The sequence below is a fragment of the Chroicocephalus ridibundus genome, chromosome Z (genome assembly GCF_963924245.1).
Source record: "Chroicocephalus ridibundus chromosome Z, bChrRid1.1, whole genome shotgun sequence".
NCBI lineage: Eukaryota > Metazoa > Chordata > Aves > Charadriiformes > Laridae > Chroicocephalus > Chroicocephalus ridibundus.
The window spans coordinates 75999267-76026887 of NC_086316.1; the positions used below are offsets into that span (position 1 = coordinate 75999267).

The 27621-nt window shown below is 60.4% G+C and overlaps 1 protein-coding gene across 1 annotated transcript; it reads right to left on the minus strand.

Annotated features, from left to right (window-relative positions):
* Nucleotides 1-878: 878 nt before the first annotated feature.
* IL11RA (interleukin 11 receptor subunit alpha) lies at nucleotides 879-27621 on the minus strand. Its single transcript, XM_063321270.1, has 13 exons — nucleotides 27508-27621; nucleotides 9020-9119; nucleotides 8236-8296; nucleotides 7950-8116; nucleotides 7654-7768; nucleotides 6787-6819; nucleotides 6220-6383; nucleotides 5918-6081; nucleotides 5666-5807; nucleotides 5061-5156; nucleotides 4774-4873; nucleotides 4009-4091; nucleotides 879-3902 (listed from the first exon to the last, which is right to left on the minus strand). The coding sequence occupies exons 2-13, from the start codon at nucleotides 9117-9119 to the stop codon at nucleotides 3886-3888; spliced, it is 1242 nt and encodes a 413-aa protein (XP_063177340.1). The 5' UTR covers nucleotides 27508-27621; the 3' UTR covers nucleotides 879-3885.

The following is a 27621-nucleotide window of genomic DNA, read 5'->3' on the forward strand; positions in this document are numbered from 1 at the left end:
TTTGCTTGGTCTGTCTCTGCAGAGACAATTCAGGCTCTGTCTCTTCATGTCATCTGTGATGCCACTTCCATGGGGCTGGCTGCATGGGCCACACCTGCGACTTGTTCCCAAACGCCGTCCTTGCTCTGCCCACGTGTCTCCCTTTGCTAGCCTTATGCACTTGGCCTCCCAGACATCTTCACAAGTCAGCCCCTGCATAATGAGCATCTTTGATGCTTAGGATGGTATTTAGGTGTCCAAACTGCCTATCCATATGTACATCCATGCATCCATCCATATATCCATCCCTTCCTCCTTCTGCCAACCAATCAATGCATCCATCTATATGTCTGCATGGTTCATTCCCTCAATCCATGCATCCTTCTCTCCCTGATGAGCCACAGAGGGGTATATGTACCCCTTCCTTTCTCCCTCACCTTGTGGCATATATATGTTTCGCGCCCTGGTGGCTTCCACCATCTGCCGGAGCTGCTTTTACTTCTTTCCTTGGCTCAGGACATGGCGGAGAAGGAAGCAGGAGCAGCCATGAGAGGTAAGTTGAGATTGTTTTGCTTTCAGAGTCCTGTGCAACCAGCCTCCCCCCCTGCAAAACGCGGGCTGATCCTGGCAGCGAGGCAGGGAGAGGAGGAGGCTGGGCCTGAGGGCCAGCCCAGATATTTTGCAGGGTTGGTGAAAGTCAAACAGCCCAGGCACCGCTGTGCAACTGTCCACAGCCAGTGCCCTGCTGAAAAGGCTTTTTCCCAGGCTATTGCCTTCCCAAAGGAGCCCTGCCCCAGCCCCTGCCCAAGAAATGCTCCGGATGGGGCTACTCCACACTGGGTGGAGACACGGACATGAACCTTTCTGCACCTCGGTGCTGGGGACCTCCCTTGGTGGGTAGCATTGCCTGCTGGAAATTTTGGGACCCCAACAGGCGCCGGGCCATGTTCTCTTGTACTTTTCTCCTGCTGGGCTTGGGCTGGTCCCTGTCCCACGCCAGGGAGCTGGACCTATCCCTGATCCTCGTGGATGCATCCCACAGGCTGCTTCGAGCTGGCACAGCCTCAGCATCCGAGGCCTGACTTGTCCCACCTCCCCAGCGATCTTGGCACAGCATCCGCCCTGGGGAGGGTGGGATACAGCAGCAAGGCAAGTTTGGAAGTGCCTCTGCCTATCCGGGCAGGGTGCGTCCAGGCAGGGCTCCAGGCGACAGCAGGCATCCTCCTGCTCACTCAGTGGCTGCGCCAACCACCGAAGAGCCTGGGAAGAGCCCGAGCCCTGGAGGAAGTGCCCTGGCCCCGCGGTGGGACAGGGAGGTGCCGGCACTGGGACTGCTCTCATGGTCCCTTCCTGTTTTTCTTCTCCACGGCTTGAAGGCAAAGTTGACTTTGGCATCTGGAGGCCTGTCCTTTATCCCAGATTGCTGCTCACCCTAGCCCTCCCCTTGCTTCTCCACTGGTCCGGTGGAAAGCCCTGTTTGCCCATTTCCAGCACCAAGGCATCCTCTCCTGGGGAAGCTGGGAGCGCAGCACTCACCACCAAGCATTTTTACCCCACCAACCACTGAACTTGCTGCTTCCTTGGGGTCCCCGATACCCTTGTCTGGGACAGGGAGCTGAGCCATGGGGCCGCAGTGCAGGCAGGCAGGACTTTTTGGTGGTGTGCAGACCTCTCACCTGCTCTTGGTATCTCCAGCTGCCAAATGGGTGGCAGGACCTGTCTACAGAGCTTTCATCAGAGAGGAATGGAGTCACCATCCTGGGCCAAGGGCAGCAGGATGCAGTGATGAGGACCAGATGTACATCTCCTATCCTCAAGCTGCCACGGCCACCATAACTGGCTGTCCCCACTGCCTGGTCAGGCAGCTAAGGAAGGGGACGCAGGGCTTGGCACATGGGGACAGCACAGCTATGGCTGTGATTTCTCTTCTACCCACCTGAGCTTGCCCACACATTCCCTTGTGGATGTATGATGCTCCAGTGGTCTCTGCTCCCCACAGCCAGCAGCAACCCCCTTCTATTTGGAGCATGCATTGACTATGGAGTTAATAAGCAGGCAGGATACAGGGGCCAGAGCTGCCGGCTCACACTCTCCCATTTTTTGGCCATTTTGCTCCTGTGTCTTGAGCAGGCGTCAGCCTCTAAACCAGCACCAGATGCTGGGAAACCACCGAGCTCAGTTTGCAAATGCTGGAGCCACAGCTATGGGGTGGCCATCACCCATGTTCAACAGCATCCTATGGAAAACCACAGCCCTGATCCTCTCCACAGTGGCAGGGGGGTGGAATCTGGTGGTGATAAGAGCAGGTTTACAAGAGGACAGGGTTGCCTATGCCATGCCGGGGAGCAAGGGGAGGGAAGGGTGACTGTGACACATCAGAAAAGGTGCTGGCTGGGTTGGATGCTGGGGACCAGAGTCCAGCACGTGATGGCAGTGTGGCACAGCTGGAGCTGGCAAGTTCTGGGATGCACTTAGGAGAGGGGATGTGGCTGTTGGGCCCAGAAGCCCAGGCAGGATCTGGTCCCTTACATCTCCTCAGCTTGGTGACCTGCCTTACTTGCTCTGTGGAGAGCCCTGCTCCTGTCCAACGATGGTGCCACTGCAGTAACACTCTGTAGATGGAGGGCTGAGCCCCATGTCCCCCATCCAGGGTGAGCGTGTTCACCAGGGGCAGTGAGGGGCTGGGACCCCACAAAACCAAGACCCCGTGTTCCTGCACCAGGAGTGGGCGAGCAGGGGCACCCAGTGAGGGCAGAGGGGTCTGTGGGCTCACAAGCCATTGGAAAAGCCACAGCCCTGCCCTGGTCCCCTCCAACCCAGTCCCCACGAGGACCCTTTTGGGATGTCCCCATCTTCCAGGCTCCCTCTGCACCCCAGGTTGAAGGCCAGCCCCGCTGCCCAGCCCAGAGCGACACATCTCCCTGGTGGGGGTGGGTGCAGGCCCTCCTCCCCCGCCCTGGTGCTGGCTCTGCTCCCCGCGCCGCCGCTGCCTGACTTTCCACCCAGCCCCATCTGGATCTCATCGGGCTCTGGCACTGAGCACCGGGGTCGGGAGGTGCCAACAGATGGAAGCCATTAGAGGGGCTGTGTCGAGGTGTGAGGAGGGGGGCCACAAGTCGAGCAAGGGGGGCTGTGCAGAGGGTCCTGTCCCTGCTGCCGGGCTGGTGAGGGCAGGGGAGATGTCCCAGGCAGCTGCCTGCAACCTCTTCTGGCACTCAGCAAGGGCTGGCCCGGGCGAGGGTCTCTCTCAGCCCCTCTAGGCGCCTGGGGAGGGGGCTGACCTGTTTGGGGAGCGGCCCTGCTGCCTGTCCACCTCCTGCAAGGACCATCCCCATGCTGGCACTTCACCCGGTGCCATTCACCTCTCCCCTGGCCCAGCACCATCTGCAAGGGGGGGATCTTGCCTGGGCAGTGCCAATGCTACCCCCTTTATTGGCATCACTGCTCCATCCAGCCACAGCATGGTGGAGAGGGGCAGAGGGATGGGGGGGTCCCTTCTGCCTGCTGGTGGGGGGTGACGGGCAGGGCTCAGCATCCCCCACTTGCTGATGCCCGGCACCCCTGGGAGCCTGCACCCATGGTCCCCCTCAACACTAGGCAGTGAAGTGGGGCTGGCTCAGTGTCTTATCCCCAAATGTGTTCAGCAGCTCTTGGCGGTGGGGCTGGCCCATCGCCGAGTCCAAGGTGCCTCCAGGTGGCTCCTGGCAGGCACAGGCAGCCCAAAGCTCCTGGGAGCAGAGTCTCTCTTCTTAGGATCCATCCTGCACCCCCAAGGTGCTGGGGGCTCTGGCAATGTCCACGGCTGTGGGCGACCCGGGAGGTGTGGGGTCCTTGGCGGCCAAGCAGCAGCATCAAGTCCCACGCGTGGGCAAGCAGGTGCAGGGAGCTGGGATCGGCCAGAGCTCACTACAGGATCTGGGCCTCTGCCGAAACAGAGGAAAGGGGTTCAGGAGGGGCACTGACCTGCCCCCTGCCTTGGCACTCCCTCCCCTCCATTCCCCCCATTACCCCCCCCGCACCCCGACTCACTCGGCAGTGCCTTCAAGTGGGTGGCAGCAACCAAAAAGTTGTGAGGTTTGGTCTTCTCCTTGACGTGTTTCCTCACCCGGAGCCTGGGGACAGAGCAGCAGTGGCTGAGGACCTTGAGCAGCCCCCTTGGGCACCATGACTGCCTGCATCCCTGGTGATCCCACTGTGCATCCTCCTCCAGCTGTGCCCAGCTGTGCCCAGCGGAGCCCGGCCACTCCAGCGGGTCAGCTCCAGGGCCACAGGAGGAGCCGGTCATGAGATAGAGCAGGGCTGGGATGGGGACAGGGACAGACAGCAGAGCCACAGCATGGCAAGGAGAGCCCAGCCGTGGCAGGATGAGAGGGGACCCGGGGACAGGACCAGCAGGCAGTGCCCGGGGGCAGGACTCCCAGGGGGCAACGGCATAGGGAGGGGTGTCTGCACTGACTCTAGAGCATGAGAGTCCCCGGCAAGGCAGGAGACTCTGGGGGGATGTTAGTAGCAGCAGCATCTTTGGGGGTACAGAGAAAGGTCCCATGGATGTGGGCCCATCAGGAAGACCCCAGGCAGGCTGGGCAGTACCGCAGGCAGTGGGATGAGCTGGGAAAAGGCACTGATATTGCAGGGGGGCGAGGGGAGAATAAACCACCCTATGGGGCTGGCAACAAGTCTGTTTGGACAGGGACCCCAGAGCAGGGCTAGGGGGGACGTGGAGCACCCCACGCTGAGGGTTCGGGTGCCAGAGTGGGATGGGGACAGACCCTTCTCTCTCAAAACCCAACCTACCAGATGAGGATGGTGATGACGAGAACAGCAGCCAGGACAAAGAAGGCAAAGATCCCGAGTGACACCAGGACGGCCATCTTCTCCAGGGGGTCACTGCGGTCTGAGACACAGAGATTGTCATGGCCAAGGGACACCACAGGCCCCAACACCTGGGGGACCCTATTGCAAGCTCCTGAACACCACAGCCACACAGGGGCATGGGGCAAGAGACCCTTCCCATTACTGTCAGCCGCATATGTGCCTGTGGGATGTCCCCACTCCTGCCCACCACCCCCAGCTCTACTCACTGATGGGCTCAGGGTTGGGAGCCTGGGAAGGCTCCTCGGCCAGGCTCTCCAGGCTGGCATCGGTAGTGGTTTCTTCACTCGCTGTGGTTGCCAGGTCTGGAAGGACAGAAGGGATAGGAAACACTCACCCAAAAGCATGGGCAGCACCCCAGGGACCCACAGAGAGGAGCAAAGAAGGGTGCCCTTGAGTCCAAGGGGTCCCACGAGCTCCAGGGTGCTCCTAGGATGCCAGTGGTGCTCTGGGACTCCTGCTCTGCCCCGAGGCTGTGGGGGGCAATCCCCAAATGGCAGCAGTACGGCTGCAGCCTGCCGTGGTGCTGGGAGACGCTGTGCCCCCTTGCAGCTCAGCCTCCCACCATAGGAACAGTTTTTGGATGGTGCATGGGACCAGATTTTTGGGTCAACTTTAAGGGATGCCAGGAGCAGGGTTTTGGGTCAACTTCAAGGGATGCCAGGAGCAGGGACTTGCTCTGGGTGATATTTAGGGCATGGGTGCCACGGGGAAGGGGCTGGAGAGGGGCACCTCACTGTGCTGGAGGGACTTTGGGGAGGGATGGTGCAACCCAGTTAGGGCTGCTGGGGGCTGCAGCCTGTCCCCCTCGCACCTCTGACCGGCGTCGCCCGGGCCTCAGTGCTCCACTCGCTCCAGTTCCCCGCATCCAGGAAATCCTTGGCACTGACTTGGACCACGTGCTCCAGCCCGGCGAAGGCATCCGTGATTACCTCGGACAGGTTCACCGTCTCCAGCTGCACCGGGCAGAGGGGAGCTGTGGGGCAGGCAGGGGCACCCCTCACTGCCCTCCCTGGCCCCATGCCCACCCTGCTTTGGGCTTTGCCTTTCCTCACCCACCACTTACCACGGACCAGGAGCGGTGGATGACGGGCCGGTACTGGAGCCGAAACCTGAGCTGGAAGTGGGGTTCCTTGGGCCAGGAGGAGGGGTACTTCCAGCTGACGTGGAGGCGCCGTGGGGCCAAGGGGATGGGCTCTACCACCAAGCCCTCCGGAGGGTCTGGCTTAACTGTGTGGGAGAGGACAGGGAGCCCTCGTCACACCAGACTGCCACACAGAAGGGTGTTGGGATCCCCGCTGCCACCCAGGGCTGGATGCCCGGGGGATGGATGGACAGATGGATGGACAGATGGATGGATGGACTCACTGATGGCCTGCATGGTGACGTCGAGGAGGCGGAAGCTGGAGCCCAGGGGGTTCACCTCGGTGATGTTCAGGCGATAGGAGCTCCAGAACTCTGACCCGTGGACGGTGCAGGTGCCGGGGCGTGATGGATCCTGCAGGCACAGCCCCACGTGCCCATTCTTGTTCCTGCAGATGAGGAGGCAGGGTGGTGACATGTCCCCCCCACCTTGCCATGCATAGTTTCATGCTGCTACCAAGGTGGTGGCATGTAGGGACACCCTCATGCCATGAGCCCAATGGAGGGGGCAGCACCCGTTATAGCTCAGACAGGGTCTGGGAGCTGCCCTCACCCCTCCAGAGACCAGCACGTCCTTCTGAGAATGACTGAAGCGATCCACATCCCAGCCTGACAGTCCCTCCGGGGAAGGTCCCTCCCCTGGGGCAATCCCTTCTCCCAGGGCTTAGGGAGCTGGCTCCCCCATGGGAACACCCAGCCCTCGCCTCGGGGACCGCGCTGAGGACAGTGGCAGAGCCTTCAGGAGGGAGTCTGGTCCCCAAGGAGCAGGACTGGGCTGGGAGTCAGTCCTACCTCCGCTTCTCTTCACCCGTCAGTGATTTCTTCCTGCCATGGAGAAAGATGGAAAAGCAGACAGTGAGAATGAAGGGACAGCATGAAGCCAAACCCACCGTGACCCAGAGGAGGGACAGGGGTCTCCGCACTGCAGAGCACCCCCACGGGTGACATGGCACAGGGGATGGAGCTAATGCCATGCCCAGCCCAGCTGGTGAGCTGCCTGGCAGCAGAAGCTGGGGGTCTCGGGGCAATGAAGAGAGTGGGGTGCCCAGGAGGGTGCCCCCTGGACGACCCCCCTTGCCCACCTGGGGTTCACTGTGCAGCAGCAGCAAAGGTGCACGGAGGTTGATAAAAGCTCACCAGCAGCTGGCTTTGTGCTCACCCTATGGCCCCCAAAGCCCCCTCTTCACCCCCGCCCCCTCCCCGCCAAGCCCCCAGCCCCCTGCTCCTGCAGCTTTCAGCAGGGCTGCGCTTTACGAGCTCCGCCTGACTTCAAAGCAGCCCGCTAATTTGGCCTGCCGGGATAATTAGAAGCAGCGACGCTGCCGGGGCTCCTTTCATCCTGAAGCATGCCAAAGCGCTCGGCATCTCGCAGATGACCTGCTTCTCTTTTACAGCCCCTCTGGTGCTGGCAGAGCCGTGGGCGGGGAGGGAGCCTGCCTGTGCCGGTCCCCCAACGCTGCTGGGGGCCACTCTCGGAGTGAGGAAACGCTCGGTGCACTGCTCACCCCAAAACATGACCTGTTTTGGGGTGCAGCCTGGTCCTTGGGGTAGGAGGTGAACCCAGGACGTTGGTCAGATGGCCAGCAGGATTTGGTGTTTTTCCTTGGCTGGGACCCAGGGCTCACCCCATCACCCCCCAGCCTGTGCCCCGTACATCACCTGTAGGTGGTGATGTATCTGGTGGGGAGGAAGGTCTCCACGCTGGACGTCCAGGAGCAGGAGAAGTTCTCATAGTCGGATGCTCTGCAGGACACAAAGGGGACCCCTGGCAGGTCTGGGATCCGAGGGGAAGCGACAGTCAGTGAGGGATCCCCTGTCCCACAGCCCAGCCAGCACGCAGGGACCCCTGTGACACCGCAAAGTCCCATTTCGGCAAGCCACTGCCAGGGCTGCGGGTACCCCATTCCGGTGGGGCTGCACACCCCCATTCCTCAGCCCGCGGACATGCTACTCACGCCCCAGCCGCAGGGACATGGCGTGCAGGAGGCCGCCGTCCTCGCCATGGCAGCTGTAGGTCCCCGCGGTGGCCAAGCCGGCGTGTGGCAGCACCAGGGCTCCCTGATGGATGGCCGAGCCCTCCGGCAGCTCCACAGCACCCGCCCGCCTCCATTGCACCGGCGAGCTGGGGAGGAGACACCAGGCAGGCTGCGTTAGAGGATGGCGACTGGGGCATCATCCCAGGTCTGCCCGGTAAACCATCCCATCAGATAAATCCCCCCGGTGTGCACAGAAAAGACCTACCCGGTGTGGGCACCGGCGCACGTCAGGGTTACGTCTGTCCCCACCTGTCCGTACTGCACACCTGGAGGGACACACATCCCCCCCAAGATGGGTGTTAGCACCCCGCGCCACCCCATATGCCAAAGCTGTGGGTGAAGGTGGGCAGCCTGGCGCTGTACCCCCCTCCCGGGCAGCTGTGGGGTGGCTGTGGGGTCTTGCTTCACACAGGTACCGCCACGGGGGACTGGGAAGGACTGGTCCCAGCTAGGGCTGGGCAGTGGGCAGCTGCAGGGGTGGGCTGCTTCCAAAAGACCCAGTATTTATTTTTTTTCCCCACTGGTATGTTTCATGTTAAATTAAAAAGGCAAGAAAATATTGCACTATTTCAACACGTAGACTCATGGAAAGGAGTCTGAGTTGCCTGTTACAGTTACAGAATATGTATTATATTAATGGTTTTCAGCCCTCCATAACACGTCCGAGATTTTAACGGACTATGGAAAGCCAGTCCCTACGTGATTCATGGACGATCATGTGAATCCCTTCCCCTTGCATCTCTATCAGACAGCAACGTATGCTGTCAGGGACAACAACAACAACATTTATGGAAAAAATAATGGCAGTTATATCATTAATGTGTTAAGCTGCTGCAAACCAGAACGCCAGCGCCCATCCCCGTGGGGCTGCGTTTTCACGTACGCCCTGATTCTGGTGTGTCTGTGCCTGCCCGGGGGGAAGGGGGTGCCCCCATGTTCCCCACGCCTGGGATGCAGGGGCTGCACGAGGGACTCGGCGGGGGGCTCACCTTCCTCTCCCCAGCCCTCGGGGATGGCCAGGGAGGCTGACGCCAGGGCTGCTGCGAGGAACACCATCACCCTGCCCAGACCTGGGATGGGACTGCGCATCTGGAGGAGGCAGAGCGGGGAGGGAGAGGGTATTATTCCCTGCAACGGGGCAGCTGGCAGGACCCACTGCCCAGAGCATCCCTGCGAGACGACGTGCCCCGCATCTCCCCCTCGTCTCGCCCCATCTTGCCAGGGACAGCATGGGGACTGTACCGCAGGGTCCGTGCCACTGTCACAGCCAGTCCCTGGCTGCTGAGGAGTCCCCATGCCTGGAGGGGGAACGCAAAGGGCAAACAGTGACCAGGGGCCTGGGGCTGCGTGGGTTGGCGGGATGAAGGTCTCTTTTCCATTGTAGTCCTGTGCCGGGAGCCCTGGCTGGCTCCCAGACCCGGGGTGGTCCAGAGACCTGCGTCAGTGCAGCTGGAGCGGGAAGGGACCAAGGAGAAATTCTGGCCTGTTTTAATGTGGCAGGAGACAGCAATTAGATCTGTACAGGCTCACACAGCCAGGGCAGCAGGTCTGTGAGAACTCAGACCATACAGAGAGAGGGGCTGGCTGGGGGACCCACATCACTGCCCATTCCCGCACCCGCTGCAGGCTGGTCCATGCACGTCTGTGCCCTTCTGGGCCATTTGGGCTCTGGGGCCAAGGAGAATGACCCTGAAATCCTTTCCTCCCACTCAGAGACCACTGGTGAGGGGGATGCTGAGGAAGGGATGTGCACCCAGCTCTCCATGGGTCAACCGCAGCCATAGACACAGGTCTTCCCACCCCGTCTGTGCCAGCCAGCATCACCCTGTCTGTGCCAGCCAGCATCGCCCTGTCCATCCCAGACAGCATTGCTCTGGCTGTGCCACCCAACATTGTCGCGAGATGCCCATCCCAGCCAGCATCACCTTGTCTGTGCCAGCCAGCATCACCCTACCCATCCCAGCCAGCACCGCACCGAGGCATCCATCCCAGCCTACATTGTACCAGACACTGTCACCCTGTCTATCCAGCCAGCATCACCCCGTCTGTGCCAGCCAACATTGCCCTAAGGCATCTATTCCCGCCTGCATCATCCTGAACTTATCAGCCAGCGTCACCCTGTTCATCGCAGCCAGCATCACCCTCTCTGCGCCAGCCAGCATCACCCCAGGGCATCTGTCCTGGCCAGCATTACGCCATGCATATCAGCAGCATCACCGTGTCCCTATCAGCCAGCCCCGCCTGCCCCCAGCAGGCACGGACATCTGAATCATTTCTCCCTGGAAGATCTCCCATGCCGGCCTCTCACAAATGGGCAGGGCTGTTTATTTTATTTACACCCGTATTATTGGGCTCTGCTCCTGGCTGCGGGCAGGGGGTGAGGGCACGGGATGCAGTGAGCTCCCTATAAGCCCCAAGCACAGGCTGCAGCTTGTGGGCATAAATCTGCATCCCCCTGAGCCTCCTGGGTTCGACAGTCGAGAGAGGATGCTCAGGGGAGGGATGCTCCAGCCCTGGAAATGTACACTGGAGCAGCTGCCAGTTCTTCTCCTGCAGGCAGGTGCCCATGGCCACCGACCAAACCGCGTGGCAAAGGAAATGAGAGCTACAAGGTGATGTGCTGCAACCCAGCAAGTGCAGGAGGGAAGGTGTGTGGCACCCCACATCAGCCATGAACACGCCAAGCAGCCTCAATCACAAGCCCCAAACGTAAATAATTTCATGAGACTGTCATAAGCTTTTCCTAACAAACCACCCGTAGAAACATTCCCAAGAAACATCAGTTAAAAGGTCTCTGCCAAAACTATGCTGGTAACTAACTGGGAACATTTGGCCTGAAAGTAAAATATTTTGGTGATGGGAAAAAAAAAAAAAGACGACTTAAAATACACTTAAAAGCAGCAACCAAAAATAGCTCCAAACACCACGTGGGCCAGAGTTAAGGGGTGGTGCTGGGGGGCGGGGGGGGAGATGGTCAGGGAGAAGGGAGAGTGTGTTAGTGTGGAGAGATAAATACTTTTAAAATAAAATCATTTCTTCTCCTGACTGCCCTGGGTTTTGTGCGAACGCTGTAGAGGGTGAAGGCAGAGCTGCTGCACCCATCGCCCACCCTGCCCCTCTGTGGCAGGGGGGTACAGTCTGGGTGCTGGCTCACTGCTGACATGAGCTTGCTAGGTCTCAAAGGTGGGTCTTCAAAACCCACCTGGAAAAATGACGCTACAGCCCCGATGCTGAAAGGCATCTTTCCCTGCATGGATAAGGGAAGAGGTGGGGACACAGCACGACTTGCAGCCAGCCACTGCTAACGCCCCCAGGGAATGGCGCAAGCCCTGCCTGGCCAGCCTGGCTGCGGGTGGTATTGCCAACAGACCCAGAGGCACCCCACACCCCTACATGGTGGCAGAGGGCATCCCTGCAGACCCCGTCCCCAGCTGCATCCCAACCCCTGATCTCCATGGTGACCCCCCTGAGGGCCACCCTGCATCCTCCCACCTGCCAGCATCCCCCGTCCCAGGACCCCCCCAGCGCTCCCCATCCTCACCCCAGCACCCTGTGGGCACCCCTCCCTCAGACGGTGTCTTTTGGGCAGCCGTCCACCCTTGCGAGCGCGCCGTGGGGGAAGGCAGCACTGAGTCCCCACAAATGCACACAATGCCTTAGTAAATGACCCGCCTGAGTACTGCCAAAACCTAGCCACAACCAAGCATCACCGCAGAGAGAAGAAACAGGGCGAGCCCTCCCTTGCCTGCCCAAAGGCCACAAAGAAAAGGGGAAGGAGCCGCAGAGTGGGGGAAGACCCGGAGCCCTCGCCTACCCTGGGTGGCAGGGGGCCAGGAGCTCTGGGCCAGCCAGAGCTGCAAAAAAGCCTGCCCAGAAAGGATCCCCTCACTTTTGGCAACCAAATTCCCTTGACGAAGGGAACACGGGTGTGCAAATGAACGCACACGCGCGCGTGCTGCCAGGCCACCTTCCTCGGCGGCTCGGCACCTCCATGGATGGGCACACAGGCGGAGAAAGCATCCCTCTATGCTGGCACCGGCAGTGACACATCCCGGGGACAGAGAGTCCCGGGACAGTGGTCCTGGACCCAAGCCGGGACAGAAGGAACAATCAGAGCTTTTCTTCCTCCCGGCATGCTAATCCCGGTCCAAGAGGCGTCTGCCACCCGCCCAGGGCTGGGTGACCTCCTGTGGCCATGGCCGGGGCAGAGGGACGCAGCCTGGGGCTGCGGCTTGGCCCTGGCAGGGAGGGCAGCAGTGACAGGCTCTGCTCCCTCGGCACGGGATGCTCTCATCACCGGCATGGCCAGGGTGACCAGGCTATGTGTGGCATCCGTGGATGTGAGCCAGAAACAAAAGGTGCCACCCTCCATCCTGCACCGACCCTGCTGTCCCACTGGGCATCATTTGAGCTCATCCCCAAGTTTTTGGGGAGCTGTGGGGAGAAATCCTGCCATGAGCCCCTTCCTGTATCCAAACTGAAATGCTGCGAGCCAGAACATCCCCCAAAATCACTGTCACGTGCACTGTCACCGATGCCCATGCAGGGTGTAACAGTCCCCCCAGCGCAGACGCTCTGTGCCGTGCCCCGTCGTGGCCTGGCAAAGCCTGATGCAGATTCCTGGGGGAGGACAACTTTCCATTGTGCTCGGCACTTTGAAAGACAGCGTGGGGTTTTTTTGGTTTTGTTTTTTTTTTTTTTTTCTTTTTGCTTTGCTTCATTTGAAGTTGCTCTTCAAAGAGAATGAGCTGCACGCAGATCTGGATGGGGGGGGACGGGACGGACGGCATAAGCAGATGATGCCATGCCGCAGGGCTCAAGATGGCAGCGGGGAGACATGGGATGCTCCCCACTGAGCAGAGAAAGCTGGGGTGCCCTCCTAACCTCGCCCTGGGGTGGTCTGGGGCAGCATCGCTGCAATGGAGATGTGGCAAATTACCCGAGGGCACTTGGCAGCTCTGCCCGCCCCATGCTCAGCCCTGCCAGAGACACCCACCTGCAAAAAGCTGCTCTGCAACGGGTGATGCCCGACGCCGGCCGGCTCCAACACCCTGGAGATGGCATCACGCTGCACTCCTGCCCCTCAGCTGGGGGAGCATCCCTGGCCCTGCACCCCAGACCCTCCTCTCTGCCAGTGCCTGCCATGGGAAACCCAGCCTGTGGCCGAGAGCGTTTCAAAGCAGCAGGAATTTCTGCCTTCTTGCTGTGCTGTGGGGCTGGGAGTGTAGCCCCCTGCTAACCCCTCCTCCTCCGAGGAGCCATGGCATGTCCTGAGCCCATCCACCTGGCCACTGATCTGCCCAGAAACCTGGCAGCATCCCACCCCTGCAGCATCAGCGACGTCCATCATCACTGCATCAGCATGCACCTTTGGGGAGGGGGCGTGCCTTGACCCCCCTGCTGGGATGGTCCCCTGCAACCAGCCACCCCTGTCCCCTAAATGCCGCTGGCACCCTCCCAGCTGCTGGGTGCCTGGAGAAAGCCCAGCAATGGGTGCTGGCAGGGAGGGAAGCATGTCCTCCACCACCTCCAGGGCCACCGGGGCCATGCACAGTTCCCAAGACCACTGGCAGCACCCAGAGGCAACTCCTCGCCCACCCTGGGCACTGCCGGGGTGATGGTCCCCAAGGCCAAGGGGAGAGCCCTGCTTGCTGTCCCCAGACCCTCCGGGGATCTCCAAAAGGGCTGTTTTCCTCTGCATTGCTTTGGTGGGGTGCTGAGCACCCACGGGCCCCCACGCCTGCTGGGGGGCATCACGCCAGGCTGAGCTGAGCCGGCACACGTACATGTACAAGTGCACCCAGTGCAACCCCAGCACACTTGAATTACTCCAGTTAAACCAGTAAAACCAGTTGCAGCGTTCCCCTGTGAGGCCAGTGCAGTCCAACAAGCCTCGTGTGCAGCCTGAACACAGGGCTAAACCCAGCATAGTCCCAGTGTGGGGCTTAACTCAGCTCAGCCCAAACATGGGATTTTACCCCAGACAGCCCAAGAGAAGGATTAAATCCTGCTCAGACCAGGAGTGGGATTAAGTCCAACACAGACCAAACTTGGGGTTAAATCCAGTGCAGTCCAAATGCGTGGTTAAACCCAGCTCAGCCCAGGAGTGGGGTTAAACCCAGCTCAGCCGAAATACGGTGTTAGACCCGGCACAGCCCAAACACGGGGTTACACAGCCCAAATGCGGGGCTAAACCCGGGCGTGGGGTTAACTCCTCAGCTCAAACACAGCGTTAACCCCAGCACTGCCCTGGGAACCAGTTCACCTTCGCAGCCAGGTACCATGTCCATCTCCATCCAACCCAGACCAACCCCCCCTCCCCGCCCCCCGATATCCCCTGGTGATGCCCAGCTCACCACAGCCCCACTGGTGACCAAAGCCCAGCCCAAACCCTCCCCATAACCTGAGGGTCACCTCACTTCTCCGTGGGGCTGGCAGCTGCTAGCGGGACCCAGCGCTGGGGGGCCAGGGGGCCACCACACACCCCCAGCATGCCGGCGGCTTCCTGGAGGTCAGGCTCTGCTCTTACCCCAGCCGGGAAACTCCCACCCCAACACCCTGATTTCCGCCCTCCCCTGCTCCATCCCGCGGGAAGAAGTCGTCTCTGGCTCCCGGCTGTAACCGGAGGCATCGTCAAGGGCCAAAACAGCGAGGGCTCTGTTAGCAGCCAGCAGCCCCAGTGTCACGCCAGCTGGCAGGTTTGCGTTTGGAGGGGGGAGAGAAGGGGTCCCCCACTCTCCATCCCCATCCCCAGGCTCTCCCCCCGAAGTCACGTGCTGGAGAAATTCCTAAAAATAACCTCCCGGCTGTGAAGAAACCCACCGGTGCAAGCACCAGTGGGTTTCTTTACAGCTGGGAGGTTATTTTTAGGATGGAGGGAGGGAGTCGTGGCACAGGGTCGGGGGACAGGGACAGGCACGGTGCCGGATCTGAGGACACGGGTGGGACCCGCTGGCAGGGAGCTGGGCCACCCTGTGATTAGAGCAGGGTGGGAAAGGCTTTTCCTGTCCCGGGAACGTTTTCGGATTTGGGATATTTTTCTGCTCCCGGGCTCAACCCAGCCCAACAGAGGTTTTGGTGAACTCGTAGCTCCCAGCACCATGGGGCAGCTGCGTACCAGCCTGCACCCCAGCGTGTCACCCCCCCCAGGAAGCATCTGCACCCCCCAGAACAAACTCCCCCCATAAAGTGGCCCTGGAGCTGACAGAAAAGCATATGCATCCACACATGTAGGGCACATATATGACAACAAAAGTCCAGCTCCTTCTGATGGTCCCGATGAACTCCAGCCTGGAGCCGGGAACCCCAGGCAGGAGAGGGGCCTCACAGCATCCCCCTGCCCGGTGCTCCCCCCATCCCTCCCCGTGCTCCAGTGCCTGGGAGCCATCGGGCTCGGCTCCATCCCCGAGGCACGAAGGCGCTCGGGTCAGCCAAAACGCTGTGGGGCGGCGGGGCCAAAATAAACAGCTCACCGTACTGCAGCACAAACGCTCCTCCAGCTACCAATTTGCTGTCGCTCCTTTCGCAAAACAAAATCCCTTTTAGGCTGGAGAGGGGTTTTAGGTATCATTAAGGGCCACCTGGGCGGCCAAAAAAAGCCACCACCAAAGGGTGGCCTGTTAACCCTTTGCACCCCACCGGCAGCGTCCCTGCGTGGGGGGAGGATGGCAGTTGTAGACCCCCGGCGATGTGTGATGTGGAGATGCTGGTGCCAGGCTCTGGCACTTGGTGGGACAACCATGGCTTGTCTTCTCCAAGCTTGGAGGCAACCCTGCCTGCTTTGCTACAGGGAGACAGCCCAGGGGATGCAGCGGGGTGCAAGGCACGTGGCAGGGATGGAGGCTGGGGAAACACCTCCCTGCGGCAGCATCGTGCCAGAAGGAGAGGTGGAGAAATGGCAAGAAGTGGGGAAAAGCTGGGGCAGAAGCCCACCACCAAGGCTGGGGGCTGTAGCGCAGGGCCAGGGGATGGAGGCTGTGCCCTGCCTCAGTTGAGAAGGTTGGAAAAACACCCACTGTCTCGTTTTCTGCTGGGGGAAAAAAACACCCAAGTTCTCCGGAAAGATTAAGTGCGATCGTATCCGAGCTGGGGTGGGGGGAAAGCAGGGCAACGTGGTGAGCGTGCTGACACATCTCCTTCCATGATGCTGGAGAGATGCCCTGGTCCCACTTGGGGCCAACTTTGTTTACGGGCTCCTATTGTCTCTTTTTTTCCTTTTGGTTCTCCCCCCCCCCGCAGCCCCTACCAGTGTTATAGTTCAGAGTAAACAAAAGCAAGCAGCCTCTCACTCCAAACATTTCAGCCATCCCAAACTTTCTCCAGAGGGGGGCTGCCCGTGGAATTTTCCTCATCCAAAAGAATTTCGAAATGTTCCCGTTGCAGCCTGCTCTGACTGGAGGCCAAGGCAGCTCTGAAACCCTTCACGAAACGCTGGAACTACCCTCTGCACACCCCTGGCTCCGGCCAGAAGCACCGAGGACCAAGAGCCGCCGTGCCCCAAAATCCCCCCATGCAGAGGGAAACCCAAGCACATGTGCCCGAGGGAGACAGAGGCACGTCCCAGCCTGTACAACCCCCTCAGCCCAGCCCATCCCACCACCTGAAGGGAGCCAGTAGGTGCTGCTGAGGCCAGATCCTGCTTTTTAATATTTTAGCCTGCACTACAGTTACAATTGCTTTGAGATGGCGATGCTGGTGCAAAAAGGCTTGGGTGCATCGGTGCGGGGAGTGCACCCCAAAGCAACTGGTATTTCCATTTGCAGGCATCTCTGCTCCACCGGCTGCGGGGGCTGAGGGTGACGTACTGCCGGATATCCTACCTGGAGCATCAGTGGCACCCTGGGCTCTGGGAGGGCAGTTTGCAGCAGTGATGCCCACTCCTGCTTGGGCAGACTGAGTGGGAGGCGATGCTGTGCTGCACCCATCCCTGGGGATGGAGCAGGGGGCACAGTGCTGTCCCCCCCCGGGGAGAGGGGAGGAGGAAATGTCCTCCAAGGATAAACCATGGCGATGGGTGCTACACAAAGGTGATGCTCCTCCCTGGGCCACACCACACAGCCACACAGAATGACAGAATCACAGAATGGTTCGGGTTGGAAGGGGCCTTAAAGCTCATCTAGTTCCAACCCCCCTACCATGGGCAGGGACACCTCCCACTAGACCAGGCTGCTCAAAGTCAAGGTGTGCACCCCAGTCCCAGAAGAGGCGGGACTCCAGCGTGGGCAAGCAGAGACCCCCCAGAGCTCCCTCAGCTCCAGCTTAGGCACAGACGTGATGTGGGACCCACCAGACCCCAGCGTGGGGGTGCCGGTGCTGCTTAGCCCGCTGGCAATGGGAGCTGCAGCATGGCCCCTGAAACAACCAGGGGGATAAAAGCCCAGTCGAAAAGCCCCACAAGAAAGCCAGCAGTGGTGGGAAGAAGCACCCAAAGCTCAGCCCAGCATGGATTTGGCTGTCAACGCAAGCCATTGTACTGGCCTGGCACGTTGATGTCCCCTGATTACTTTCCAGAACAGTCCCCGGATGGTGCCACCGGGTAGGTGGTCCCATAGCCTGACACATACCCGGACACACCAGGGAGCCCCCCACGTCCTCCCTCTCTGGGCACACATGGATTTTGGGGGCTGTGACCCCTCGATGCACCCATGCTCCCACACCAGGAGGGCAAAACCTTACTGGTACCCACTGCATCCCCCCCATTTCGCAGCATTCTACCCCAGTGGGTGCAGAGCCCCATGCCGCCAGAGCCGCGACGGGGGGAGATACCTCAGCTCCACGGGGGTCTTGCCGTGGGACGGGGCTCCGCCGGGTGCCCCTGCTGCCTCTGCACCATCTCCCCGCGCTGCCTCGCTGGGCTCTCCTCCTCCACGGAGGCTGCTCGGTGGCTTGGTGTGGGAGCAGTCCTACCCCCCCTGCCCCACCAGCAACCCCCTCCCCTATAAAGGGGCCAGGCAGCGGCTGTGTGGGGAGCAGAGCCCCCCCGACACAGCAGATGGGGTCTGTAAGGCGAGGCTCCCCCAGGTGTGTTTGCCTTGGCCGGGGCTCAAGCCCGTCTAATTACAGCTATAGAAAACATATATTAAAAAAAAAAAAAACCCAAAAAAACAGAGGGGGGAAAAATAATCCTCTCCCCGGCACTGGGGCCCAGGGTTTGGCCGGAGTTTCTCGGCAGGCCAAGCGCAGGCGATACAGGCTCTGCTGGCAGCAACCCGGGGAGGGAGGGGTGTTTGTGGATATTAAAATGCAGTTGTAAAGGAGAATAAAAGGGCAGCCTTGTTTCGGAATGAGTCTCGGAGGCTTTCCCCTCTCCCGGCATGCTCGGCACCTGGCCGGCAGCACGAGCAGCTCACCCTTCCCGCAGCAGCCCCCCACCCCCCCCCACCCCCGGCCACCCCCGGCATGCCCGAGGACTGGGGTGCTGCCAGCCCAGCACATTCGGGTGGGAGCAGATTTGGGAAGCGCCCCCCCAACCCCTCCCTCCCCAGCTCTGCAGTCCCCCGCACCGGGTTAAAATTACAGCTGGCAGCTTCTGGAAAACTTACCCCTGCACATCCCTTCCTCCACGCCCCCGCAGCTCCCTGCCTTCCCCAGGCAAGGCTGCCCGGACCCAGCTGCTTGGTGGCAGCCACATGGCAGCACCGCCAGTATTTCACCGCCTGGCCTCTCTCTGCCTCCCTGATGGAGGCAGAACAAGCCGGACAATGTTTCGGACGGGGGTTTAAAATTAGCCCCCGGCACCCAACGCCCCCCCGCCCCCGGTGCCCATGCAGAGCAAGGGGATGTGGCGAGGTTCCAGACACCTTAGGGTCTCCCCCCATCTCCAGGGACCCGCAAACCCCTGCAGAATCCCTCTCCTTGGGACACCTCCCCAGATCCATCCCCGATGCTGGATGCTGCCTCCCCGCAGCATCTCCTCTGCCTCCATGCTGCCATATCCGGCTCCAAAAAGACACACCAGGAGGTTGGGGAACCTCCCCAGCAGGCGTCAGGCCAGCAAAGGTGGCCCCGTCCCGGCCCCACCTGCTCGGCTGGAGATGCCTGTTGCACATCTGGCTTCACCGCTGCCCTCTGCCCCCTCCCCAGGGCAGCGAGGAGGGGGACAGTGGGCTGTGAGCCCCGAAACCCCCCTCCCATCCATCCCTCCCTCCATCCCTCTGCTTTTTTCCCTGGCAGCACCCCAAAAGTGCAGGCTGACCGAGCCCCCTCGTCCCCTTGGCTTGCGGGGACCCCTGGCACACGCCACCACCAGCCACAGCCCAAATGACTAACGCGCCGGCAAGCGAGCCCGGTGCCGCCAGGGTGAGCAGGGCCCGTCCCTTGGCTGTGCTCCCTCCCCACGGTGGTGAAATCACGTCTGGAGAAAGCACGGGTCGCTCTTCCCACCCCCCCCGGCCCCGCTGCTTCCCAACGAGGATGCTCGCTCCCTGCCCGCTGGCCGGCCGCATCCCGACGGAGGGATGCTCCAGGCACGCAGTCTGCGACAGAGCCCCACATTCCTCCTCCTCCTCACTCCAGACCCCATAGCAGCATCATCCCAGCTGCGGAAACGGCTGCGGGATGCGAAAACGTGGCAGCAAACCCCAGGCACTCGTAAAAACGCTCCCGGGGAGCGGGGAGGAACGTCTAACCTCCCTCTAACCCCTCCCAGAGCCCTGCAACCCTGTCAGAGCCTCGGGGGTGACTGGGGGTGTGGAGGGGGGAGATTGCTGACACCCGCCATGGCAGAGCAAACTGGTGGAAGGAGCTGGTGGCTCTGTCAGGCTGGAAAAAACCCTGGGCAGCAGCAGAGGGGACGGTGAAGGACAGGCCACCACCGCTTGGCTCTGACCTGCCAGGCGGCACGCGCCGGCTGCGACGGCGGGTGACTAATGCGGCTCTTTAAACGCCTCCACCAGCACGGGAGCGTGGCTCCGGGTTAGGGTTTAATTATCTGCCTTCCTCCACAGCCCGCCCTCTCCTCTTGCTTGAACCGCCGCGGGGACCCCGGGGACGGTGTCCGTCCCCCGCCCCGGCCGGGGCTGCTGGCATCGAGCGAGCGGGGCCACAGCAGGGAGCTGGCCGGGAGCACGCCGAGGCTGCAGCTGGGGGCTATAAAAAGCACGGCTGCGGCACGCAGCGAGGCACGGAGAGGGGAATAAAAACGAAATCAGGTGGCGGATGAGTTCGGGTGCTCGCTTCTGCGCCGGGGCTGGCCCCAGCACTGCTCCCCATCCTGCCTTCTCAGCTCCTCGGCCAGAGAGGCTGGGGCAGAGTGGGGAGCTGAGATTTGGCAAAGGATGGAGGACGCAGGGCTGGGACAGCAGGCGACGGAGGGCGTCTAAGGCTGGGGAAACGGCCACTGGGTCCACACATGGGCTCCTGCCTGGGTTGGAGGCACGGCAGCCACCCTTCGCCCAGCCTAGAGACGCCAGATCCGGGCACCCAGCCTCATGGCAGCTTGCGCCGGAGCATTAGCCGTGCCCTGATTTATGGCCAGAGGTGCCTTTGCTGGGAGGGGGCTGGCACACCAACAGCGAGAGCAGGCACCCCATCTCTGGCACCCCCGTCCTGGCTGGGGACCTCACCCAGCGGGGACAGTGATGGCACAAGCCGGGGACAGACAGGGGTTGTCGGCAGCTCCCCGCTCAGGGACACGCCATGTTTGCACAAGCCTGAGCGGGGGAAGGTCAGATTAATTTTAAACCTGAATAAACAAGGGGAGAAGGCAATGCCAGAGCTCGCCCTGCCCGGTGGGGATGCCCAGCAGCAGGGCACAGCACCCGCGGCACGGCCGTGCCCAGCCCGGGTACCAGCAGGACTCAGCCCCGGGGCTCACATCGCTCTGGGAGAGCCGGGACAGACCCAAATCCCAAATCCCAAATCCCATGCCTGGGGGCCTCCCTTTTCCACAAGGAGCTCCCAGCTGAGTCAGTGCTGGCAGCAGGGAGAAAGCGGCTCCCAGTTGCCTTTGCAAAATCCCTCCAGCCTCCACAGGGAAGCACCCACCCCCGGGACCCCTGTCCCACTGGGAACAGCGCTTGGGGGCTCGCCTGTCGCCTGGCTGCGACGCACAACACAGCCTTGGAAAATAACCAGGAGAAACGAAAAAAAAAAATAAAAAAAATTTGTTTGTGGGTCAAGAGGAAAATGGAAAAAAAAAAAAAAAGTAGTTTGTGTTTTTTGTGCCAAAAGGAAAATGAAAACCAAAACATTTTGTTCTAAATGATAGGCCTTGTTTAGTTTTCAGTGGTTTTACTTTTTTAAAATGGTTTGAGTTAAATCGAGCTAAATTTGGCTTCCAAACATTACCTTGGGGTGGGGAATAAAATAAAATTAAAAAAAAAAATATAAAATCAAAACATCTCATTTGGAAAATGTCAGAGCAAAACGCCATGGCTTTTCCAGCCCTGGGAGAGCCGCAGCCGGGCGCTGAACCCAGCCTCAGCTCACAACTTGTGACGGCCTCTCCAAAGCACCTATTTTTCTAGAAAATAAAGCGGTTGCTGTGCCGATTGATGGCTAAGAGGGCTTGTGCCCTGGTGCCTGGCTCCCATCCTGTCCCCCACGCTTGTGCTGGTCCCTGGGACCCGCTGGGACACGAAGAGACCCCGCTGCAGCCGTCAGCCGTGCATGTGAGCCCAATCCGAGCCGAGCCGCTCTCCAAAACTCCTCTTTAAATGTCTTTTCTATTAGGTCAGCATTCCTGCGTCGCCCAGGGAAGGTGGTTACGGCCGGCAGCCCAGCACACAGGCTCCTCGGTGCCGGCTGCTGGCTCTCCATCAGCAAGCAGCCTGCCCACGCTATTAAATTACTGAGAAAAATGGATCGTTTCACCAAAAATTAGGTGCAGGAACCTCTCACGCAGTGGCAAGGCGAGCTGGTAATTGGAAATTCATAGAGCTGGCCACAAACGCTGCCTCCTGCTCCGCTCCACCCTCCTCTGGTTGCGGCGAGGGATGGTGGAGAGGCGTTTGCTGCCATCCCTGAAATGCTGCTGCTGATGGAGATGCAGCGGCCACGTCGCTGGCAGCACTGCTGAGGCCCCCTCCGTGCCCCAGGAGGGTCAAATGCTGCTGCAGGGTCCCTCCGCCCTTGGTAGGTGGGGAAAATAAGTGAATAAATGCTCCTGGGGACCTTTCCAAGCACTGGAGGAAGAAAATCTTCCATGCACGGCCAGACCTGCTCACCATTAACCACCCTGCTGGGGACAGGTCTCAAGGGAACATTGTCTGGGGAAGCAGCAGGACATGCTGCTCCAGCACCCGTCTCGCTCTTCCAGCTGCACCTCAGGGGTGGAAACCAAGATGACCTTCCCCACAGACCCTGCCTTGCTCACGTCCTTCACCCATCCCAGACACAGCACGAGCACCGCTGCTGACACATCTGAGCCCGGGCATCTCAGCATCCTCCTCCCAGACCACTACAAGTCCAAACCTCAGCACCTCGTCACCCGAGAGGAGCCCTCCAAGGCGTATCCAGAGCAAACCACCCAGCTCCTGGAGCTGCCCCGGCGCGTATCTGCAGCCTCTGGTCGGGGAGGAGGGATGGGGATGTGCAGTAGACCAAGAGCTGTGTCAACAGGATGCTCCGAGAGACCGGCCCCTCTGGAGTCACAGGTACTGGGGGGCTGCATCCTGCTCCCTGCATGCACCCCTTGCCCCCGGTGCTATGGGGAGGGGGAACACAGCAGCCGAGGAGCCTGAGTCACCGAGCTGGTTTTTTGGGTGCTGGGGTGCAAGGACTGTGAGCACGGTCCCAGCTGGAGAGGGCAAACAGAGCCAAGCACGGGATTGGGGAGGCCAGGGAAAAGGGGCGCTTTTCTGGGCACAGCCATGCTCCAGCCGTAAAGCTAAGGAACTCAAAGCCACGACGGGGTGGAGCAGCCTCAGGGGGGCTGTGAAACATCCCCCCGGGAGCCTCGCAGGAGCTAAAAAAATGAAAAGCAGCCGAAGCACCGAGGAACCCCCCGGGGTTGCGTGTTGGCCCTTGCAAGACAGTGATGGAGCAATAGCTGGTTGGGTCCACCAGCTCCTCCTAAGCCCTGAGGCCTCGGGCAAAACTCATGGAAAGCAAAGGAAAGGCTCCTGCAGACCTCTCCAGGGGCTGGCCCTGGCCCTGCAAGAAAGCCTGGGGAGATGCCAGCTGGCTGGCCCAGGCACCCTGCGTGACAGCGGCTTTCGCAAAGCCAAGCCGGGCCACCGCAGCTGAGCCATCCCCGGGGACCTTTGCGGGGCTGTTGCAGCACAGCTGTCGGGAGCTCTGTCGCAAGACTGGCACGGCGCTGGGCCGGCCCATGATGGAGACCCCGAATGACGGCACTTTTTGTTTTTTCCTAACTACTTTTGCAGGAAGGCGAGGGCCGAATCGTGCTTTTCATGGTGTTATTGAATTCAGGAGGCACTGATGCCCATGACGACCTTCATCAAAGAGGGGCTGGCGAATTCCCTGGCTCCCGCTGCAGCCATCGGTCTGGCCAGGATGAAGCATGCAGGGTTTTTCAGTCCCAAAGGAAGGGGCTGGTGAAAGCACAGGAAGGCGAAGGAAACAGCTGGACGGGCATGAGCCCATGGGGACGTGCTCCAGGGATGCTGTGCCCGACCCATTGCCTCCCACATGCTCTTCTGCAGGGACATCCACACCCCTTAGGGCTGGCAGCAGGATGGGAGGCGGCAGCCCTGAGCTCTGTTTGGGGCTCCCCAAAGTGTGACAGGACTCGGGGGCAGTCCCTTTCTGCCCAAATCAGAAGACCTTCCCCACGCTGCCACAGAGAAGATGCTCCCCTGAAGCTGGTAGCTTCTCCCATTCCCTCTTCCCCTCAGTGCGCCTCCAGCATTGGCTTTTCAACAAGGCTTGGTGTCCCTTGTTTTCACTTTAGGACGTGGGATAAACCAGAAGATACCCAAACAACCTTCTTTCCACCATCAGGATTTCATTAGATGAAGGAGCCCTAAATTTTTCCACCTCTCCCTATAAGGCGATCTCTGTGGGTCCAGAATAATTTTTATTAGGCTGTTTCTATTTCGGCTGTCTCTGTATTTGGAGGAGGGGACCAAAGCCGAACAGTCTCTAGGGAGGCCGGGGTTGATTTCCAAAATGTTTTCAGCATCGTCCCCTCTCCTGGTGGATGTAGGGTCTTACCTGTGGTCCCCTGGCCGTCACCACCTGCATGGGCCAGCCCCACATCCACCAGGTCTCACCCGAGGTCCCTCCAGACCATCCATTGTCTCCAAAAACATCTTCAGGAAATGTGTACAAGCAGGGTGGCGGTGAATGTCACCTTCCACCAGCCAGACACTTCCAAAATCCCTTGTGAACTTTTTCAGCAAGGGCCGATCCCCACGGGAATGATCCCAGGCTCCGCTGGTCAGATGTGACCACAGTGCATGGTCCCGCTAGGACGGAGGTGCATCAGGTCTCGACAATCACTTGGGGTCCTTGTCCCTCTTCTCCTGGACCTCCTCCACCCCAAACACCAGAGGAGGAGGAGATGTTTACCATTTTTTTTTCCCATGTCCTGGACTCATGTCACTGGAGGGAAGGATGAGTTGCACCTTCCAGCCCAGCCCTCTGCCTGTTCCAGAGATCCTGGCACACGCTCCAGGGGCTGCGGGTGCCGCGATCATCCAAAAGAGCCCCAGGCTCCCCCCATCCCACCCCTGTGCCAGGGTGACTCAGAGACCTGAGAAGCAGCCAGACTCGAGAGATAATTCCTATTAACACACTGATCCCTGACACCACAAACCTGCTTCTAATTTCCAGAGGAATTTTCCTTTTTCCATGGAAATGGTCCATGGGAATCTGGCTGTTGGAGAAGACGACTCAACCACAACTGCAAGGCATCTGCACCCTTCCCCACCTTCACAGCATGGATGGGAGGAGAAAACCATCACCGGGAAGTGCAGAGAGATCTGCTGGTAGGAACTCGGGTCGCAGGGTCACTACAACCCCAGGCAGAGAGATTTGGTGATTTTTCACACACGCGATGCTGTTGTAACCACAGGAACACTTAGAAAAACCAAAAGCTCTCTAAACATCCCAGCGAGTCACCCCAGACATCCCAGGGCTAATTCCTGATGTTGGCTTTGTATCAGCATCCCAAATGCCGGAGAGGCCCCGGCACATCACCCGTAGAGAAGAGGTCCCGTCCCATCCAAGCTCTGTCCTAGGCTACATCTTCAGCAGGGGCAGAGCCACCATCTGCCACGCCTGAACAAGAAGAGGGGCAACGAGCTGGGAGAGGTGCTGAAATTTGCCGAAGGGAGAAAAGCAGAGCCTCAAGCTGGCACCTGCCCCCTCCTGCAGGAGGCATCTCGCAAGGGGTTTTCCTCCAGAGCCAAACCCGCGGGAGAAGAGGAGGCAAGAAGCCTTTCAGCTTGTTTAACCTAATGAGGAAGCTATAAATGCAGCAGGGTAAACACCGGAGAGGGAGAAGAGGTCTTGAACTGAAAGCACAATGTTGGCACGAACCCACGGGGGAATAAGCTCTCCAGGAACGCACTCGGCAGGAAACTGGAGGGAGGTTGAGCCCTGCGTGAGCAGGAAGACTCTGGAGTCGCCTTTGAACAAGAGCGGAGCAGAAAGAGAGGCTTTGAACCCAGTGCTCTGCTCATTCACGGCAGGTGAGGGTGCTGTGCGCCGTCATCATCCGTGGGGGTTTCCCCACTTGGGATGGTCCAGGCAAGCTGGGGGAGAAAGGTTACCTGCAGGCCAGGGGATGCAGGAGTGGGCTGCCCGGGCGCCCACCCAGCGTGACAGCTTCTGATAAACCCAGCAGCTGCAAAAGGGAACCGCTGCTGCTGCCACGACGAAGGCGGCAGGGAGACTCGGCGCGCCGTGAGTCATTCATTCATCCTTCACAAACAGGGCCCGCACTCAGCCAAGCATCCTCCCCCCCACCCCCCCCCCTCCCTGCTGCTGGGACAGCTCTCTGGGATGGGGAAAAAGTGGCTTATCAGATATAATTAAGTCAAGTTTTCCCCTCCCTGCGAGGTTCCCCAAAAAATGAAGTTCACGGAGCAGGAGGCAGGGCAAAACTGCTCTTCTCCCAGCCTGCTGCAGGCAGCCTCTGCCTTCAGCTCCCACCCCTCATGAACCCCTCCCCACCACCCTACTGCAGCCCACATCCCCTGTTCACCCACTGCTGGTGACATCCAGCCCTGCGCACAACTCCACTGTCACCGCTCAGCACCTGGCCCCTGGCCCCAGTCCCACTTTGGCTGCCAAAGTCACTTCTCAGCCCTCCAAGAAAGGAGATATGTCCTATTTCACTCCCAAAAAAAAGAGCCAGGTTGGTGGAGCAGTGGGTGCGTGGGTGCTGGGGGGCAACATTGTGGCCATGTGCTGTCCCCATCCCTGCCCCAGGAGGGATCTCCGCCAGCTCGCCGCTCCCTGTGAAGGTCCTCTGCCCTGTGCCAGGTCGGGATGCTGTGGGCTCCGTGCAGCCCCGTCTATAACCACGCTGCGACCTGCCCTCCTATAAACATAGGCAAAGAGCAAACACCCCACCTCCTTCTGCAAACGCGGCCAGACGTGGCTGTAGCCTGCAAGGAGCGGTCACCTCCTGGCACCCGAGGCACTCGTCCAGCCCCTGGCGACTTGGTACCGGCTACGCCACCACCCTGAGTTGGTCCAACAGCAGTTTGGGCAAGGCAACACGTCTGCGAGTTGCTGCAGCTCTGGGTTTCTCCCCATGGAGACCAGGCACAATGAAAATGAGATTTCCAAGGCCCTGTCACAGTGGGGTCCCAGTTTGCTGACAGTGATGTCCGAGCCAAGCTCAGCCCCGTGGCCCCCTTTGATACCCTTCACCAGAGGTGGGGGGGACTTGGGGGGTGACAGCCAGCCTGCGAGGGGGACAGTGGGCACAGCCCGGGGCTTGGCCCCCGCAGGGGCTTGGCAGAGGATGGAGAAGTCGTGATTGAGACAGCATCCCGGGGCAGGGAGGGACAAGGCAGGCAGAGAGCCCTGCCACCAGTGCCTGCGCATGGGAAAGCGCCTCTGGTAATTGGGAGCAGCTTTTCCCTTCCCCGGACCCCCCAGGAGAAAGAGGGGGCCCTGCCAGGGAAGAGCTTCGCCTGGTGGCGTTCCAAGCCTTTCTCCAGAAGACGGAGGGGGGGCTCAAAGTTCGGGGTGTGTGTGTGGGGGGGCAGATTAACCCCCGGGAGCAAGGCGGAGAAGGGGGAGCAGCACCGGGAGTATCCCCGGTGCTGCTCCCCCTTCTCCGCCTTGCCCGGGGATGCACGGAGTTCCCGGGGAGGGGGCAAGCCCCTGAGGGGACACACGCACACATACACACACAAAACTTCACAACTTTCCCCGTACGAGCAGCAAACAGCCCGCCCGCATCCCCGCGCCCCTCACCGCGGCGTCGGCGCCGCCGCTGTTCCCCTCGGGCTGGGGGGAGGATGGCGGAGGAGAAGGGAGTTGGGGGCGGGGGGGGGGGTGTGTGGGACGGGGCATAAACACACACACACACACACACACACAGACGGCTTCCTACCTTCCTGCCGTGGCCACACGGCTATGTGTCCATGGCGCTCGGCGGAGCGGGGCCGGAGCCGGGATGGGGAGCGGGGGCCGGCGGCGGGGCGCCCGGCTCCGGGCTGGAGGTTGG

Bases quoted from the DNA above. Each gene is read 5' to 3' on its own strand.
- IL11RA (XM_063321270.1), bottom strand. From the start codon at position 9,119: ATGCGCAGTCCCATCCCAGGTCTGGGCAGGGTGATGGTGTTCCTCGCA. The intron at 6,082-6,219 runs GTGAGTCCATCC...TCTCCCACACAG, and splicing joins CGTCACCATGCAGGCCATCA to TTAAGCCAGACCCTCCGGAG. The intron at 5,157-5,665 runs GTGCGAGGGGGA...CTGTCCTTCCAG, and splicing joins CCGGGCGACGCCGGTCAGAG to ACCTGGCAACCACAGCGAGT.